Here is a 17,687-nt window from a genome sequence, read left to right as displayed (position 1 = left end):
CGCTAGTTTCGCTCTGTACCTGTAGCTAAATGACGTTAGTTTCGCTCTGTACCTGTAGCTAAATGACGTTAGTTTCGCTCTGTACCTGTAGATAAATGACGCTAGTTTCGCTCTGTACCTGTAGCTAAATGACGCTAGTTTCGCTCTGTACCTGTAGCTAAATGACGCTAGTTTCGCTCTGTACCTGTAGCTGAATGACACTAGTTTCGCTCTGTACCTGTAGCTAAATGACGTTAGTTTCGCTCTGTACCTGTAGCTAAATGACGTTAGTTTCGCTCTGTACCTGTAGCTAAATGACGCTAGTTTCGCTCTGTACCTGTAGCTAAATGACGCTAGTTTCGCTCTGTACCTGTAGCTAAATGACGCTAGTTTCGCTCTGTACCTGTAGCTGAATGACGCTAGTTTCGCTCTGTACCTGTAGCTAAATGACGCTAGTTTCGCTCTGTACCTGTAGCTAAATGATACTAGTTTCGCTCTGTACCTGTAGCTAAATGACGCTAGTTTCGCTCTGTACCTGTAGCTAAATGACGCTGGTTTCGCTCTGTACCTGTAGCTAAATGACACTAGTTTCGCTCTGTACCTGTAGCTGAATGACGCTAGTTTCGCTCTGTACCTGTAGCTGAATGACACTAGTTTCGCTCTGTACCTGTAGCTAAATGACGTTAGTTTCGCTCTGTACCTGTAGCTAAATGACGTTAGTTTCGCTCTGTACCTGTAGCTAAATGATACTAGTTTCGCTCTGTACCTGTAGCTAAATGACGCTAGTTTCGCTCTGTACCTGTAGCTAAATGACGCTGGTTTCGCTCTGTACCTGTAGCTAAATGACACTAGTTTCGCTCTGTACCTGTAGCTGAATGACGCTAGTTTCGCTCTGTACCTGTAGCTAAATGACGTTAGTTTCGCTCTGTACCTGTAGCTAAATGACGCTAGTTTCGCTCTGTACCTGTAGCTAAATGCCGCTAGTTTCGCTCTGTACCTGTAGCTAAATGCCGCTAGTTTCGCTCTGTACCTGTAGCTAAATGCCGCTAGTTTCGCTCTGTACCTGTAGCTAAATGACGCTAGTTTCGCTCTGTACCTGTAGCTAAATGACGCTAGTTTCGCTCTGTACCTGTAGCTAAATGACGTTAGTTTCGCTCTGTACCTGTAGCTAAATGCCGCTAGTTTCGCTCTGTACCTGTAGCTAAATGACGCTAGTTTCGCTCTGTACCTGTAGCTAAATGACGCTAGTTTCGCTCTGTACCTGTAGCTAAATGACGTTAGTTTCGCTCTGTACCTGTAGCTAAATGACACTAGTTTCGCTCTGTACCTGTAGCTAAATGACGTTAGTTTCGCTCTGTACCTGTAGCTAAATGACGCTAGTTTCGCTCTGTACCTGTAGCTAAATGACGCTAGTTTCGCTCTGTACCTGTAGCTAAATGACGCTAGTTTCGCTCTGTACCTGTAGCTAAATGACGTTAGTTTCGCTCTGTACCTGTAGCTAAATGATACTAGTTTCGCTCTGTACCTGTAGCTAAATGACGTTAGTTTCGCTCTGTACCTGTAGCTAAATGACGCTAGTTTCGCTCTGTACCTGTAGCTAAATGACGTTAGTTTCGCTCTGTACCTGTAGCTAAATGACGCTAGTTTCGCTCTGTACCTGTAGCTGAATGACGCTAGTTTCGCTCTGTACCTGTAGCTAAATGACACTAGTTTCGCTCTGTACCTGTAGCTAAATGACGCTAGTTTCGCTCTGTACCTGTAGCTAAATGACACTAGTTTCGCTCTGTACCTGTAGCTGAATGACGCTAGTTTCGCTCTGTACCTGTAGCTAAATGACGTTAGTTTCGCTCTGTACCTGTAGCTAAATGACGCTAGTTTCGCTCTGTACCTGTAGCTAAATGCCGCTAGTTTCGCTCTGTACCTGTAGCTAAATGACGTTAGTTTCGCTCTGTACCTGTAGCTAAATGCCGCTAGTTTCGCTCTGTACCTGTAGCTAAATGCCGCTAGTTTCGCTCTGTACCTGTAGCTAAATGCCGCTAGTTTCGCTCTGTACCAGAGTTTCCGCTAGAAAAAAATGGTGCCGGTCAAAGTGACCGGCAGAGGTTTCGTTTTCCGGACATTTTGATGATATGCCGGTCAAATATCGCCTCTTAATTATTCAAGTTGAGGAAAACTGAAAGCAGTTTATGTAACTTAAAAAAATGACATAATCAGGCCGTATATGCAACATGTTTATTAGCCTAACTTTCAAATAGACGGGGAAAAAAACATGAACGTCCGATTGGCGTCAATCAACCAATTTTTTTTACTATGGTTTCACATTTCATAGTTTAACAAACCAACCCCCCTTCCCCACATAAAATATCCGAATATAGCATTGTTTTTACTCAAGCAAATTTAATTATAAACTCAGTATGTCTCATTTAGTTGGTAACATTTAAATTGGCCACCGTGTAAATGACTCCTTGTCAAATGAACTTGAACAAACAAATGACTAGGCCTATAACATTGTCTCGCGTCATTTTTGGCTACTTTTTACGCTTTTTTGCAGTGCTGAATTGTGCAGCTGCCGACTTAAAATCAAAAGTTCCCAGTGTCTCTCCACAACTTGCAATGCGCATAAGCCGCGTAACCTTGTTCTCCGCAAGGCGATCGCTGCTTCGTCTTGATCCGATTCTGCTGTGAGAACCCCCTCTCTGCAGGAACACTCGAGACAGGGATTACACAGGCTATCTTGGCGAGCTTGGTCCACTCTGGATACATTTCGCTGAAATCACATATGAGGACTTCGCAGGCTGTGGAGACATGCAATCCTCCATAGCCACGGAGCGCTGTCATGACAGCGAGGGCATCACGTCGCAGGCTTACGGTATCGATAAGAGGAGCGGTGTCCGCAGAAGGCTTGTAAAATGGCAAACAATCCTTCTGATCGCTGGTTCTGCATATTCTTGGAGAGCTATTTGTCAGATTTTAATCTGAAATTTTAATCTGACAATTTGACCGAAAAGATTTAATTTTTTCGGACATTTAATTTTTTTCCCGGCCAATGTCCGGTAATTACCGGACAACGGAAACCCTGCTCTGTACCTGTAGCTAAATGCCGCTAGTTTCGCTCTGTACCTGTAGCTAAATGACGCTAGTTTCGCTCTGTACCTGTAGCTAAATGACGCTAGTTTCGCTCTGTACCTGTAGCTAAATGACGTTAGTTTCGCTCTGTACCTGTAGCTAAATGACGCTAGTTTCGCTCTGTACCTGTAGCTAAATGACGCTAGTTTCGCTCTGTACCTGTAGCTAAATGACGCTAGTTTCGCTCTGTACCTGTAGCTAAATGACGCTAGTTTCGCTCTGTACCTGTAGCTAAATGACGCTAGTTTCGCTCTGTACCTGTAGCTAAATGACGCTAGTTTCGCTCTGTACCTGTAGCTAAATGACGTTAGTTTCGCTCTGTACCTGTAGCTAAATGACGCTAGTTTCGCTCTGTACCTGTAGCTGAATGACACTAGTTTCGCTCTGTACCTGTAGCTAAATGACGTTAGTTTCGCTCTGTACCTGTAGCTAAATGACGCTAGTTTCGCTCTGTACCTGTAGCTAAATGACACTAGTTTCGCTCTGTACCTGTAGCTAAATGACGTTAGTTTCGCTCTGTACCTGTAGCTAAATGACGCTAGTTTCGCTCTGTACCTGTAGCTAAATGACGCTAGTTTCGCTCTGTACCTGTAGCTAAATGACGCTAGTTTCGCTCTGTACCTGTAGCTAAATGACGTTAGTTTTGCTCTGTACCTGTAGCTAAATGACGTTAGTTTTGCTCTGTACCTGTAGCTAAATGACGCTAGTTTCGCTCTGTACCTGTAGCTAAATGACGCTAGTTTCGCTCTGTACCTGTAGCTAAATGACGTTAGTTTTGCTCTGTACCTGTAGCTAAATGACGCTAGTTTCGCTCTGTACCTGTAGCTAAATGACGCTAGTTTCGCTCTGTACCTGTAGCTGAATGACACTAGTTTCGCTCTGTACCTGTAGCTAAATGCCGCTAGTTTCGCTCTGTACCTGTAGCTAAATGACGCTAGTTTCGCTCTGTACCTGTAGCTAAATGACGATAGTTTTGCTCTGTACCTGTAGCTAAATGACGTTAGTTTCGCTCTGTACCTGTAGCTAAATGACGATAGTTTCGCTCTGTACCTGTAGCTAAATGACGATAGTTTTGCTCTGTACCTGTAGCTAAATGACGTTAGTTTCGCTCTGTACCTGTAGCTAAATGACGCTAGTTTCGCTCTGTACCTGTAGCTAAATGACGCTAGTTTCGCTCTGTACCTGTAGCTAAATGACGCTAGTTTCGCTCTGTACCTGTAGCTAAATGACGCTAGTTTCGCTCTGTACCTGTAGCTAAATGACGCTAGTTTCGCTCTGTACCTGTAGCTAAATGACGTTAGTTTCGCTCTGTACCTGTAGCTAAATGACACTAGTTTCGCTCTGTACCTGTAGCTAAATGACACTAGTTTCGCTCTGTACCTGTAGCTAAATGACGCTAGTTTCGCTCTGTACCTGTAGCTAAATGACGCTAGTTTCGCTCTGTACCTGTAGCTAAATGACACTAGTTTCGCTCTGTACCTGTAGCTAAATGACGCTAGTTTCGCTCTGTACCTGTAGCTAAATGACACTAGTTTCGCTCTGTACCTGTAGCTAAATGACACTAGTTTCGCTCTGTACCTGTAGCTAAATGACACTAGTTTCGCTCTGTACCTGTAGCTAAATGACGCTAGTTTCGCTCTGTACCTGTAGCTAAATGACACTAGTTTCGCTCTGTACCTGTAGCTAAATGACGCTAGTTTCGCTCTGTACCTGTAGCTAAATGACACTAGTTTCGCTCTGTACCTGTAGCTAAATGATGCTAGTTTCGCTCTGTACCTGTAGCTAAATGACACTAGTTTCGCTCTGTACCTGTAGCTAAATGACGCTAGTTTCGCTCTGTACCTGTAGCTAAATGACGTTAGTTTCGCTCTGTACCTGTAGATAAATGACGCTAGTTTCGCTCTGTACCTGTAGCTGAATGACGCTAGTTTCGCTCTGTACCTGTAGCTAAATGACACTAGTTTCGCTCTGTACCTGTAGATAAATGACGCTAGTTTCGCTCTGTACCTGTAGCTAAATGACACTAGTTTCGCTCTGTACCTGTAGCTAAATGATACTAGTTTCGCTCTGTACCTGTAGCTAAATGACGCTAGTTTCGCTCTGTACCTGTAGCTAAATGACGCTAGTTTCGCTCTGTACCTGTAGCTAAATGACACTAGTTTCGCTCTGTACCTGTAGCTAAATGACGTTAGTTTCGCTCTGTACCTGTAGATAAATGACGCTAGTTTCGCTCTGTACCTGTAGCTAAATGACACTAGTTTCGCTCTGTACCTGTAGATAAATGACGCTAGTTTCGCTCTGTACCTGTAGCTAAATGACGCTAGTTTCGCTCTGTACCTGTAGCTAAATGACACTAGTTTCGCTCTGTACCTGTAGCTAAATGACGCTAGTTTCGCTCTGTACCTGTAGCTAAATGACACTAGTTTCGCTCTGTACCTGTAGCTAAATGACGCTAGTTTCGCTCTGTACCTGTAGCTAAATGACACTAGTTTCGCTCTGTACCTGTAGCTAAATGACGTTAGTTTCGCTCTGTACCTGTAGCTAAATGACGCTAGTTTCGCTCTGTACCTGTAGATAAATGACGCTAGTTTCGCTCTGTACCTGTAGCTAAATGACACTAGTTTCGCTCTGTACCTGTAGCTGAATGACGCTAGTTTCGCTCTGTACCTGTAGCTGAATGACGCTAGTTTCGCTCTGTACCTGTAGATAAATGACGCTAGTTTCGCTCTGTACCTGTAGCTAAATGCCGCTAGTTTCGCTCTGTACCTGTAGCTAAATGACACTAGTTTCGCTCTGTACCTGTAGCTAAATGACACTAGTTTCGCTCTGTACCTGTAGCTAAATGACACTAGTTTCGCTCTGTACCTGTAGCTAAATGACGCTAGTTTCGCTCTGTACCTGTAGATAAATGACGCTAGTTTCGCTCTGTACCTGTAGCTAAATGCCGCTAGTTTCGCTCTGTACCTGTAGCTAAATGACACTAGTTTCGCTCTGTACCTGTAGCTAAATGACGATAGTTTCGCTCTGTACCTGTAGCTAAATGATGCTAGTTTCGCTCTGTACCTGTAGCTAAATGACGCTAGTTTCGCTCTGTACCTGTAGCTAAATGACGCTAGTTTCGCTCTGTACCTGTAGCTAAATGATGCTAGTTTCGCTCTGTACCTGTAGCTAAATGACGCTAGTTTCGCTCTGTACCTGTAGCTAAATGACGATAGTTTCGCTCTGTACCTGTAGCTAAATGACGTTAGTTTCGCTCTGTACCTGTAGCTAAATGACGCTAGTTTCGCTCTGTACCTGTAGCTAAATGACGTTAGTTTCGCTCTGTACCTGTAGCTAAATGACGTTAGTTTCGCTCTGTACCTGTAGCTAAATGACGCTAGTTTCGCTCTGTACCTGTAGCTAAATGACGCTAGTTTCGCTCTGTACCTGTAGCTAAATGACGCTAGTTTCGCTCTGTACCTGTAGCTAAATGACGCTAGTTTCGCTCTGTACCTGTAGCTAAATGACACTAGTTTCGCTCTGTACCTGTAGCTAAATGACGCTAGTTTCGCTCTGTACCTGTAGCTAAATGACACTAGTTTCGCTCTGTACCTGTAGCTAAATGACACTAGTTTCGCTCTGTACCTGTAGCTAAATGACACTAGTTTCGCTCTGTACCTGTAGCTAAATGACGCTAGTTTCGCTCTGTACCTGTAGCTAAATGACACTAGTTTCGCTCTGTACCTGTAGCTAAATGACGCTAGTTTCGCTCTGTACCTGTAGCTAAATGACACTAGTTTCGCTCTGTACCTGTAGCTAAATGACACTAGTTTCGCTCTGTACCTGTAGCTAAATGACACTAGTTTCGCTCTGTACCTGTAGCTAAATGACGCTAGTTTCGCTCTGTACCTGTAGCTAAATGACACTAGTTTCGCTCTGTACCTGTAGCTAAATGACGCTAGTTTCGCTCTGTACCTGTAGCTAAATGACGCTAGTTTCGCTCTGTACCTGTAGCTAAATGACACTAGTTTCGCTCTGTACCTGTAGCTAAATGACGCTAGTTTCGCTCTGTACCTGTAGCTAAATGACACTAGTTTCGCTCTGTACCTGTAGCTAAATGACGTTAGTTTCGCTCTGTACCTGTAGCTAAATGACGCTAGTTTCGCTCTGTACCTGTAGCTAAATGACGTTAGTTTCGCTCTGTACCTGTAGATAAATGACGCTAGTTTCGCTCTGTACCTGTAGCTGAATGACGCTAGTTTCGCTCTGTACCTGTAGCTAAATGACACTAGTTTCGCTCTGTACCTGTAGATAAATGACGCTAGTTTCGCTCTGTACCTGTAGCTAAATGACACTAGTTTCGCTCTGTACCTGTAGCTAAATGATACTAGTTTCGCTCTGTACCTGTAGCTAAATGACGCTAGTTTCGCTCTGTACCTGTAGCTAAATGACGCTAGTTTCGCTCTGTACCTGTAGCTAAATGACACTAGTTTCGCTCTGTACCTGTAGCTAAATGACGTTAGTTTCGCTCTGTACCTGTAGATAAATGACGCTAGTTTCGCTCTGTACCTGTAGCTAAATGATGCTAGTTTCGCTCTGTACCTGTAGCTAAATGACGTTAGTTTCGCTCTGTACCTGTAGCTAAATGACGCTAGTTTCGCTCTGTACCTGTAGCTAAATGACACTAGTTTCGCTCTGTACCTGTAGCTAAATGACACTAGTTTCGCTCTGTACCTGTAGCTAAATGATACTAGTTTCGCTCTGTACCTGTAGCTAAATGACGTTAGTTTCGCTCTGTACCTGTAGCTAAATGACACTAGTTTCGCTCTGTACCTGTAGCTAAATGACGATAGTTTCGCTCTGTACCTGTAGCTAAATGATGCTAGTTTCGCTCTGTACCTGTAGCTAAATGACGCTAGTTTCGCTCTGTACCTGTAGCTAAATGACGCTAGTTTCGCTCTGTACCTGTAGCTAAATGATGCTAGTTTCGCTCTGTACCTGTAGCTAAATGACGCTAGTTTCGCTCTGTACCTGTAGCTAAATCACGCTAGTTTCGCTCTGTACCTGTAGCTAAATGACGTTAGTTTCGCTCTGTACCTGTAGCTAAATGACACTAGTTTCGCTCTGTACCTGTAGCTAAATGATGCTAGTTTCGCTCTGTACCTGTAGCTAAATGATGCTAGTTTCGCTCTGTACCTGTAGCTAAATGACGCTAGTTTCGCTCTGTACCTGTAGCTAAATGACGCTAGTTTCGCTCTGTACCTGTAGCTAAATGATGCTAGTTTCGCTCTGTACCTGTAGCTAAATGACGCTAGTTTCGCTCTGTACCTGTAGCTAAATGACGCTAGTTTCGCTCTGTACCTGTAGCTAAATGACGCTAGTTTCGCTCTGTACCTGTAGCTAAATGACGCTAGTTTTGCTCTGTACCTGTAGCTAAATGATGCTAGTTTCGCTCTGTACCTGTAGCTAAATGATGCTAGTTTCGCTCTGTACCTGTAGCTAAATGACGCTAGTTTCGCTCTGTACCTGTAGCTAAATGACGCTAGTTTCGCTCTGTACCTGTAGCTAAATGACACTAGTTTCGCTCTGTACCTGTAGCTAAATGACGATAGTTTCGCTCTGTACCTGTAGCTAAATGACACTAGTTTCGCTCTGTACCTGTAGCTAAATGACGCTAGTTTCGCTCTGTACCTGTAGCTAAATGACACTAGTTTCGCTCTGTACCTGTAGCTAAATGACGCTAGTTTCGCTCTGTACCTGTAGCTAAATGACGTTAGTTTCGCTCTGTACCTGTAGCTAAATGACGCTAGTTTCGCTCTGTACCTGTAGCTAAATGACGCTAGTTTCGCTCTGTACCTGTAGCTAAATGACAGTAGTTTCGCTCTGTACCTGTAGCTAAATGACGCTAGTTTCGCTCTGTACCTGTAGCTAAATGACGCTAGTTTCGCTCTGTACCTGTAGCTAAATGACGTTAGTTTCGCTCTGTACCTGTAGCTAAATGACGCTAGTTTCGCTCTGTACCTGTAGCTAAATGACGCTAGTTTCGCTCTGTACCTGTAGCTAAATGACGCTAGTTTCGCTCTGTACCTGTAGCTAAATGCATAGGCGTAATTTACGGGTGGGACATGTCCCCACCACTTTTTAAAAGTAATTGAAAAATAGATTGCGGAAGGTGTGTATTAAAGCAAAAGCACGATCTACAAATCGTCATTCTTCATAATCTAATTCATTCATTTAACAAATTTTTCCGCCAGTCAGAAGCTTTTCATCGTCCTCAACGATGAATATTAAATCTCATTGTTGCTGGTATTAAGAGAAAATATGCAAGTATTTCGAAGTAGATTGAATCTTAATACACTCACACACAAGAATTGTGCAATTAATGAATACACTGCAGCTGAGCTGACTATGAAATGGTAAGTTCGCCATATTTATCTTGCGTATTTTGATTGATATTAGGCTAACATTACCCTAGATGTGTTGTGAATGTTACGTTTTACTTATTGGATGTTTATAGAACAATTTGTGAATGTGATGCATGTGTACATCAAAGTGAAAATTAAGTGCATTTCCAACTCTGAACTCAGTCCCCAAGTAAATTCGGTTATTAAATAAACACATAGCAAAACGAGTTGTGCGGTGTCCCCACCACTTTTTAAAGCAAAGTTACGCCACTGGCTAAATGATGCTAGTTTCGCTCTGTACCTGTAGCTAAATCACGCTAGTTTCGCTCTGTACCTGCAGCTGAATGACGCTAGTTTCGCTCTGTACCTGTAGCTAAATCACGCTAGTTTCGCTCTGTACCTGTAGCTAAATGACGTTAGTTTCGCTCTGTACCTGTAGCTAAATGACACTAGTTTCGCTCTGTACCTGTAGCTAAATGATGCTAGTTTCGCTCTGTACCTGTAGCTAAATGATGCTAGTTTCGCTCTGTACCTGTAGCTAAATGACGCTAGTTTCGCTCTGTACCTGTAGCTAAATGACGCTAGTTTCGCTCTGTACCTGTAGCTAAATGATGCTAGTTTCGCTCTGTACCTGTAGCTAAATGACGCTAGTTTCGCTCTGTACCTGTAGCTAAATGACGCTAGTTTCGCTCTGTACCTGTAGCTAAATGACGCTAGTTTCGCTCTGTACCTGTAGCTAAATGACGCTAGTTTTGCTCTGTACCTGTAGCTAAATGATGCTAGTTTCGCTCTGTACCTGTAGCTAAATGATGCTAGTTTCGCTCTGTACCTGTAGCTAAATGACGCTAGTTTCGCTCTGTACCTGTAGCTAAATGACGCTAGTTTCGCTCTGTACCTGTAGCTAAATGATGCTAGTTTCGCTCTGTACCTGTAGCTAAATGATGCTAGTTTCGCTCTGTACCTGTAGCTAAATGACGCTAGTTTCGCTCTGTACCTGTAGCTAAATGACACTAGTTTCGCTCTGTACCTGTAGCTAAATGATACTAGTTTCGCTCTGTACCTGTAGCTAAATGACGCTAGTTTCGCTCTGTACCTGTAGCTAAATGACGCTAGTTTCGCTCTGTACCTGTAGCTAAATGACGCTAGTTTTGCTCTGTACCTGTAGCTAAATGACGCTAGTTTTGCTCTGTACCTGTAGCTAAATGACGCTAGTTTCGCTCTGTACCTGTAGCTAAATGACGTTAGTTTCGCTCTGTACCTGTAGCTAAATGACGCTAGTTTCGCTCTGTACCTGCTGCAGAAGCTCTTTGCAAATCCTCGTGGGCATCAGCGCGATGCACTCCAGCACAAACCGAGCCACGGCGGTGTACGAGTATCCATCCTCCCCGAGCGATATTTCTGTTTACAACCGAGAACGCAAACATGACATGAGACCAACATTACTTCAACAAGAGAAACAAACCAGTTCGGTTTGAAAAGAGTGATGGACAGCGGCTAATCAAGCCGAGTGAGAAAAGCTCACAGCAAAAAATGCTTTTCTTACTTAGTATTTTTGTCTTGTTTTCAGTCCAAATGTCTACAAAATCTTACATTAAGAAGCATTTACTAGACAAGCTAAAGTTTTGTTTTGTTTTGGGGGAAAATAACTCCAAATTAAGGGAGTTTTTGCTTAAAATAATCAAAATAATCTGCCAATGGGGTAAGCAAAATAATCTAGTTTTCTGTTTGAATTAAGATTATTTTGTTTACCCCATTGGCAGATTATTTTGCTTATTTTAAGCAAAAACTCCCTTAATTTGGAGTTATTTTCCCCCAAAACAAAACAAAACTTTAGTTTGTCAAGTAAATGCTTGATAGGGCACTTTCACACCTGCCTTGTTTGGTCCGGATTTTCAGACTTTTCAGTTTGGTCCGAATCAAAATCACAGGTGTGAAATCTCCCCTGACCACGGTCCAGATCAAACAGACGAAATTTGGTCAGACGAAAAGAGGTCGTCTGAGTCCGGATCAAACTGAACAAAGGCTCGGTTCGTTTCTAGTGCAAAAGCATTTTCTGTACGGTTCAGACTCTCAGACGATTTACAGGAAGTTCCTGTTTATGTTTAAATATTATAATGTTATTTTTAAATTTAATCTCGGCTACATTGATTATGAAAAGTGAAAAGATGCGCAATATGTCAGAAGACCGAAAATCAGAAATAATTTTGAACGAAATTTTGCGTAGAAAGCCTTTCTTTGATGTGAATTTCGTTTTGTATAAATTGTATCTTAATTTTAATCAACGTTTAATCAGATAATTGCCTGGATTTAATAAATAAGAAGCAAATAGTCTATGGCAGACCATAATCGCGGGAGCGATCACATGCTTTACACATGAACTGGAGCGTCTCAAATAAACCCAAACTCAGCAGATACTCGTCTCACAAACATGAGAAATATGTGAATATAAAGCTTGAAATGTCCACTTTTAAACGTAACGAAAAGAAAATAGTCCAGCAATGCGACTGTTCAATAGTGGCAATGCGTCCGTTCATTCACTCTTGTCAAAGACGCACATCCGTTTACAAACCAATCAGTGTCCAGATGCCCCACATGATGAAGACGAGTGGACACAAGTGTGTCATGTTCAGTTCTTTAGTGCGCTCGCATAATGACAATGCGAAACCAAACCAAAACTAACCCAATGTATAAAAACATGAACTTCGGTGCGGACTTTCAGGTGTTAAAACGCCCTTTAACCCCTCAATCGAGTTCAGTAATCAACTGTTAGGTCTGTTGCCAAGCAACCAACAACTCGCAAACTCTTTCTGAGGTAAACCTAAAATCAAAATGGAGGAACGACGGCGTGCGCTTAATTCCAGTGCGGCAGAAATTGAAGCTCAAGCCTGTTTAATAAATCGCCTTGTGCAAAAAAGAAAAGTAGAAGGCGTTATTCACTTGAAGAATGAACTGGCATAAAGCTGGTTTGACGTTATTAGACGTTTGATATGCGCAAAATTTAGGGACCGTCTCTAAAGTTGCATACGACATTGGTATACACATTTCTAACGTCAATAGCATTTGAACAGAATGACTTACAGTATCATAACCAACTGGTGTTTGATGCACACATTTGACATATTCCGTTCAAATGCTATTGAAGTTAGAATGTGTAGGTACCAAACAGATAAGATAGGATTGTAAAGTTAAGATGTTTCTGTAATACGCCCCCTGATGGACTTCGAGATTTATTTATTTTAGATATTTGGACTGAAAACATGACAAAAATACTAAGTAAGAAAAGCATTTTTTGCAGTGTTCCTCCTACCTTCCTGTGCAACGGCTACATTGAGCGCAGTCTCCATGTGATTGGCCAGGAGCGCCGTGGGCGTGTTCGGTATCCCATCAGACACCACGATGGAGACCAAGTGCCCGGCGGTGCCAACCGGGTCCAGGGCCTGTGCCGCCTCGGAGAAGTGCTTGTCCCCCGTATCAGCGGTGACTCTCAGCAAGAGGCCGGGAGAAACCTCCAGAGCCAGCAGCTCCGTCTTACCTGGAAAACCAACTTTAGTGAGACCCAAACGCGAACAGTAGGGCGCGTTTTCTGCACATAATGGACTTCAATGGGAACCAACGGTTGAAGGTTTCAGAGGAAGGGCTTCAGAGACCAATCCCAGACGAGGAAAAGAGTCTGATCTAGACAAACCATCGCCACATTTAGAACCAGTGTTGGGGAAAGTTACTTTGAAAAGTAATGCATTACAATATTGCGTCACTCCCTTAAAAAGTAACTAATTGAGTTACTTAGTTACTTTTTAAGAAAAGTAATGCGTTACGTTGATTTTGCGTTACTTTTTCTCACCTGGGCTGGGCTTGTTTTTGGATTTTTTTATAACAAAAAAGTTATTTTTTGTGCAGCGGTAAAGACCTCTTCATACCAAAATGTAAATAATAAGTAGAAATGCAGATTCCCTCATGAACACTAGAGGGCGCAGCTCTGGATAATGGAGAAGAGGACGCAGGAGAAAAAAGTTTTACCAATAAAAACAAAAAAATCTAGTCATTTTCATCATCAAAGCTCAGCAGCAAGACATTGGTCAATTAAATATAAAGGTAGATTATGCATAAAAACAGTTGTTTTATTTAACATTTAATTATTGGAGGTTTGCATAGTATTCTGATTTTGCATTTGACTGATTTTAATCATTTTGAGGAGAACAGAATCTTTATTGTGCAAGTGAGATTAATAAATGCTCACATTTATTCATAGGCGCTCAATCGTGCCAATAATCGATGGTCAGGCGATTAATCGTTCCAATAAACGATGATTAGTCGATCAATCGTTCCAATAATCGATGATTGGTTGATCAAGCGTTCCAATAATCGATGATTAGTCGATCAATCGCTCCAATAAATGATGATTAGGCGATCAATCGTTCCAACAATCGATGATTAGCTGATCAATCGTTCCAATAATCGTTGATTAGGCGATTAATCGGTCCAATAATAGGCGATTAGTCGATTAAGCGTTCCAATAATCGATGGTTAGCCGATCAAGCGTTCCAATAATCGATGATTAGTCGATTAATCGCTCCAATAAATGATGACTAGGCGATCAATCGTTCCAATAATCGATGATTAGTTGATCAACCGTGCCAGCAATCGATGATTAGTCGATTAATCGTTCCAATAAACGACGATTAGTCGATCAAACGTTCCAATAATCGATGATTAGGTGATCAATCGTTCCAATAATCAATGATTAGTCGATTAATCGTTCCAATAATCGATTATTAAAATAATTGTTTGTTGCAGCCCTAGTCTGAAACTGCATTGATTTGGACCTTCAACCGTTGGTTCCCATTGAACTCCATTATATGCAGAAAAATCCTGGAATGTCTTCCTCAAAAAACTTCATTTGTTTACAACTAAAGAAAGAAAGACATGAACATCTGGGATGAGATGGGGGTGAATTATCAGGATGTTTTCATTTTGCTTTCAGAGACAGACCCACCGCAGTACTTGTCGATGAAGTCCTTGAGAGGGCCGTGGTTGGGCTGAAACACCAGCTCCCACTGACTCCATTCCTGCAGATCCTGGAGCAGAGGAGCCGAAAGCAGACTCGCACGCGCTTGATCACAGCTCACCTCGCCCAGCAAACCCACTGTATCTGCCACACACTCCCTGAGATCACACACACACACACACACTCACTCAATCATGCCTCCGGTCAACAGGGCTTCTGCTGCTTTTATGAAGCTCAACTTGAGACTTTTTTAAAGCAAGCAAAGAATCAAGTTTTACTGGTTACACAGGTGCTGGTCATATAATTAGAATATCATTAAAAAGTGTATTTATTTCCCTAATTCCATTCAAAAAGTGAAACTTGTATATTATATTCATTCATCACACACAGACTGATATATTTCAAATGTTTATTTCTTTTAATTTTGATGATTATAACAGACAACTAAGGAAAATCCCAAATTCAGTATCTCAGAAAATTTGAATATTGTGAAAAGGTTCAATATTGAAGACACCTGTGCTGCGTCCCAATTCGCATACTATCCGTACTAAATAGTATTCGGAAAAATAATTAGTATGTCCCAAATCGTAGTATGTTGAAAAGAGTATTCCAAAGATTCCCGGATGGTCTACTATGGTCTACTCTAACGGCTGATATTGCCCACAACCCATTGCGAGATGGACGAGGATTCGATTAGAACTACAAACGCAGATAAAAGGGGCTTGAGTGAGCAATTATCAGTATTTAACCTGACAAAAAGATATTTATTCAATTTTAGCCACATTATATTTCATCTGCAGCCGCATTGTGAACTTCTGTAATGATACATTTGGCCATTAACTTTGCAAACACATGAGAGGAGTCTCTGCATTAAAGACCCACGAAAGGCAGATCAACGAGCGACTACGTTTCTCTCCGATACGGTAGGAAATTAAATTGAATGTGGAGGATTTGAACTGTGACGATGATTGACAGGGCAGTTTAGACGGTGACGGGACGCACATAACTAAGCAACATAGTCCGTTAAAGATGACAAAGTAGTATGTCCCAAAGCTTGCATACTCTTCTGCTACACACTCAAAAGTATGTACTTTTTCTTCACAAAAAGAGTACATACTTTTAGGACATAGTATAAGTAGGCGAATTGGGACGCAGCACTGGTGCCACACTCTAATCATCTAATGAACTCAAAACACCTGCAAAGGCCTTTAAATGGTCTCTCATTCTAGTTCTGTAGGCGACACAATCATGGGGAAGAAGCTGACCTGACAGCTGTCCAAAAGACGACCTTTGACCCCTGGCACAAGGAGAGCAAGACACAAAAGGTCATTGCAAAAGAGGCTAGCTGTTCACAGAGCTCTGTGTCCAAGCACATTAATAGAGAGGCGAAGGGAAGGAAAAGATGTGCTAGAAAAAAAGTGTACACGCAATAGGGATAACCGCACCCTGGAGAGGATTGTGAAACAAAACCCATTCAAAAATGTGGGGGAGATTCACAAAGAGTGGACTGCAGCTGGAGTCAGTGCTTCAAGAACCACTACACACAGACGTGTGCAAGACATGGGTTTCAGCTGTCGCACTCTTGAACCACAGACAGCGTCAGAAGCGTCTCGCCTGGGCTTAATACAAAAAGGAAAAAAAGTGGTCCAAAGTTATGTTCTCTGATGGAAGTACATTTAGCATTTCCTCTGGAAATCAGGGTCCCAGAGTCTGGAGGAAGAGAGGAGAGGCACACCATCCACTTTGCTTGAGGTCCAGTGTAAAGTTTCCACAGTCAGTGATGGTTTGGGGTGCCATGTCATGCGCTGGTGTTGGTCCACTGTGTTTTCTGAGGTCTAAGGTCAACGCAGCCGTATACCAGGACGTTTTAGAGCACTTCATGCTTCCTGCTGCTGACCAACTTTATGGAGATGCAGATTTCATTTTCCAACAGGACTTGGCACCTGCACACAGTGCCTGGTTTAAGGACCATGGTATCCCTGTTTAGCCTGACGTCGTCATACTCAATTCTAGTCAGAATATGAGTCTGATCTGCTCCGTTGGGCTGTGATTATGGGGCGTGTTTCAACCGAACCAGGAAAGACCTCAATTGGATAGACCTACAACCAATCAGAGCAACGGAGCGACGCATAACGTTGCTGGTCAAATGTCAACAGAACTCAACTAACCTGTGTTGCCAAGTCCGCGGGTTGAAGTGACCCCAATTATGTGATATACAGACCCAGGAATGAAAATTTTTAGCAGCCCTGCCAAAATAACACATATTTTACCCCCCAAATGCCTTTTTTCCAGTTTCTGTTCGGGCATAATTACTTCTCTACGGATCAAGTCCAGACTGAACTGCCCGAGTTAAAATGTTGTGGGCGGGGCTAAGTTCGGCTGGCATCCAGGCTAATCCCTGTTCTTAATTGGCCAGCAAACTCGCCTGGCCTTAACTCCATAGAAAATCTATGGGGTATTGTGAAGAGGAAGATGCGATATGCCAGACCCAACAATGCAGAAGAGCTGAAGGCCACTATCAGAGCAACCTGGGCTCTCATAACACCTGAGCAGAGCCACAGACTGATCTCCTCATGCCACACCGCATCGCTGCAGTAATTCAGGCAAAAGGAGAAACCCCAACTAAGTATTGAGTGCTGGATATGCTCATACTTTTCATGTTCATACTTTTCAGTTGGCCGAGATTTCAAAAAATCCTTTCTTTGTATTGGTCTTAAGTAATACTCAAATTTTCTGAGATACTGAATTTGGGATTTTCCTTAGTTGCCAGTTATAATCATCAAAATTAAAAGAAATAAACATTTGAAATATATCAGTCTGTGTGTAATGAATGAATATAATATACACTCACCTAAAGGATTATTAGGAACACACACTAATACTGTGTTTGACCCCCTTTCTCCTTCAGAACTGCCTTAATTCTACGTGGCATTGACTCAACAAGCTGCTGAAAGCATTCTTTAGAAATGTTGGCCATATTGATAGGAGAGCATCTGCAGTTGATGGAGATTTGTGGGATGCACATCCAGGGCACGAAGCTCCCGTTCCACCACATCCCAAAGATGCTCTATTGGGTTGAGATCTGGTGACTGTGGCGGCCATTTTAGTTCAGTGAACTCATTGTCATGTTCAAGAAACCAGTTTGAAATGATTGGAGCTTTGTGACGGTGCATTATCCTGCTGGAAGTAGCCAT

At 42.5% G+C, this 17,687-nt stretch overlaps 1 protein-coding gene across 1 annotated transcript in view; it reads right to left on the bottom strand.

The window, feature by feature from the left end:
* Positions 1-17,687, bottom strand: part of LOC307144232 (uncharacterized protein) — a gene marked incomplete at its 3' end in the record, with an annotated part of 160,024 nt that overhangs the window by 99,824 nt on the left and 42,513 nt on the right. The window contains exons 15-17 of the mRNA XM_079846335.1: positions 14,482-14,651; positions 12,796-13,020; positions 10,780-10,886 (exon numbers count right to left, since the gene is read on the bottom strand). Of these exons, the coding sequence (XP_079702461.1) occupies positions 10,780-10,886; positions 12,796-13,020; positions 14,482-14,651 (502 nt within the window). The remainder of the gene's footprint in view (positions 1-10,779; positions 10,887-12,795; positions 13,021-14,481; positions 14,652-17,687) is intronic.

This window comes from Gobio gobio (assembly GCF_949357685.1).
Source record: "Gobio gobio genome assembly, chromosome: 20".
NCBI classification, from domain to species: domain Eukaryota; kingdom Metazoa; phylum Chordata; class Actinopteri; order Cypriniformes; family Gobionidae; genus Gobio; species Gobio gobio.
The sequence above is the reverse complement of the archived record's forward strand: the minus strand, read 5'-3'. Positions and strand labels throughout refer to the sequence as shown.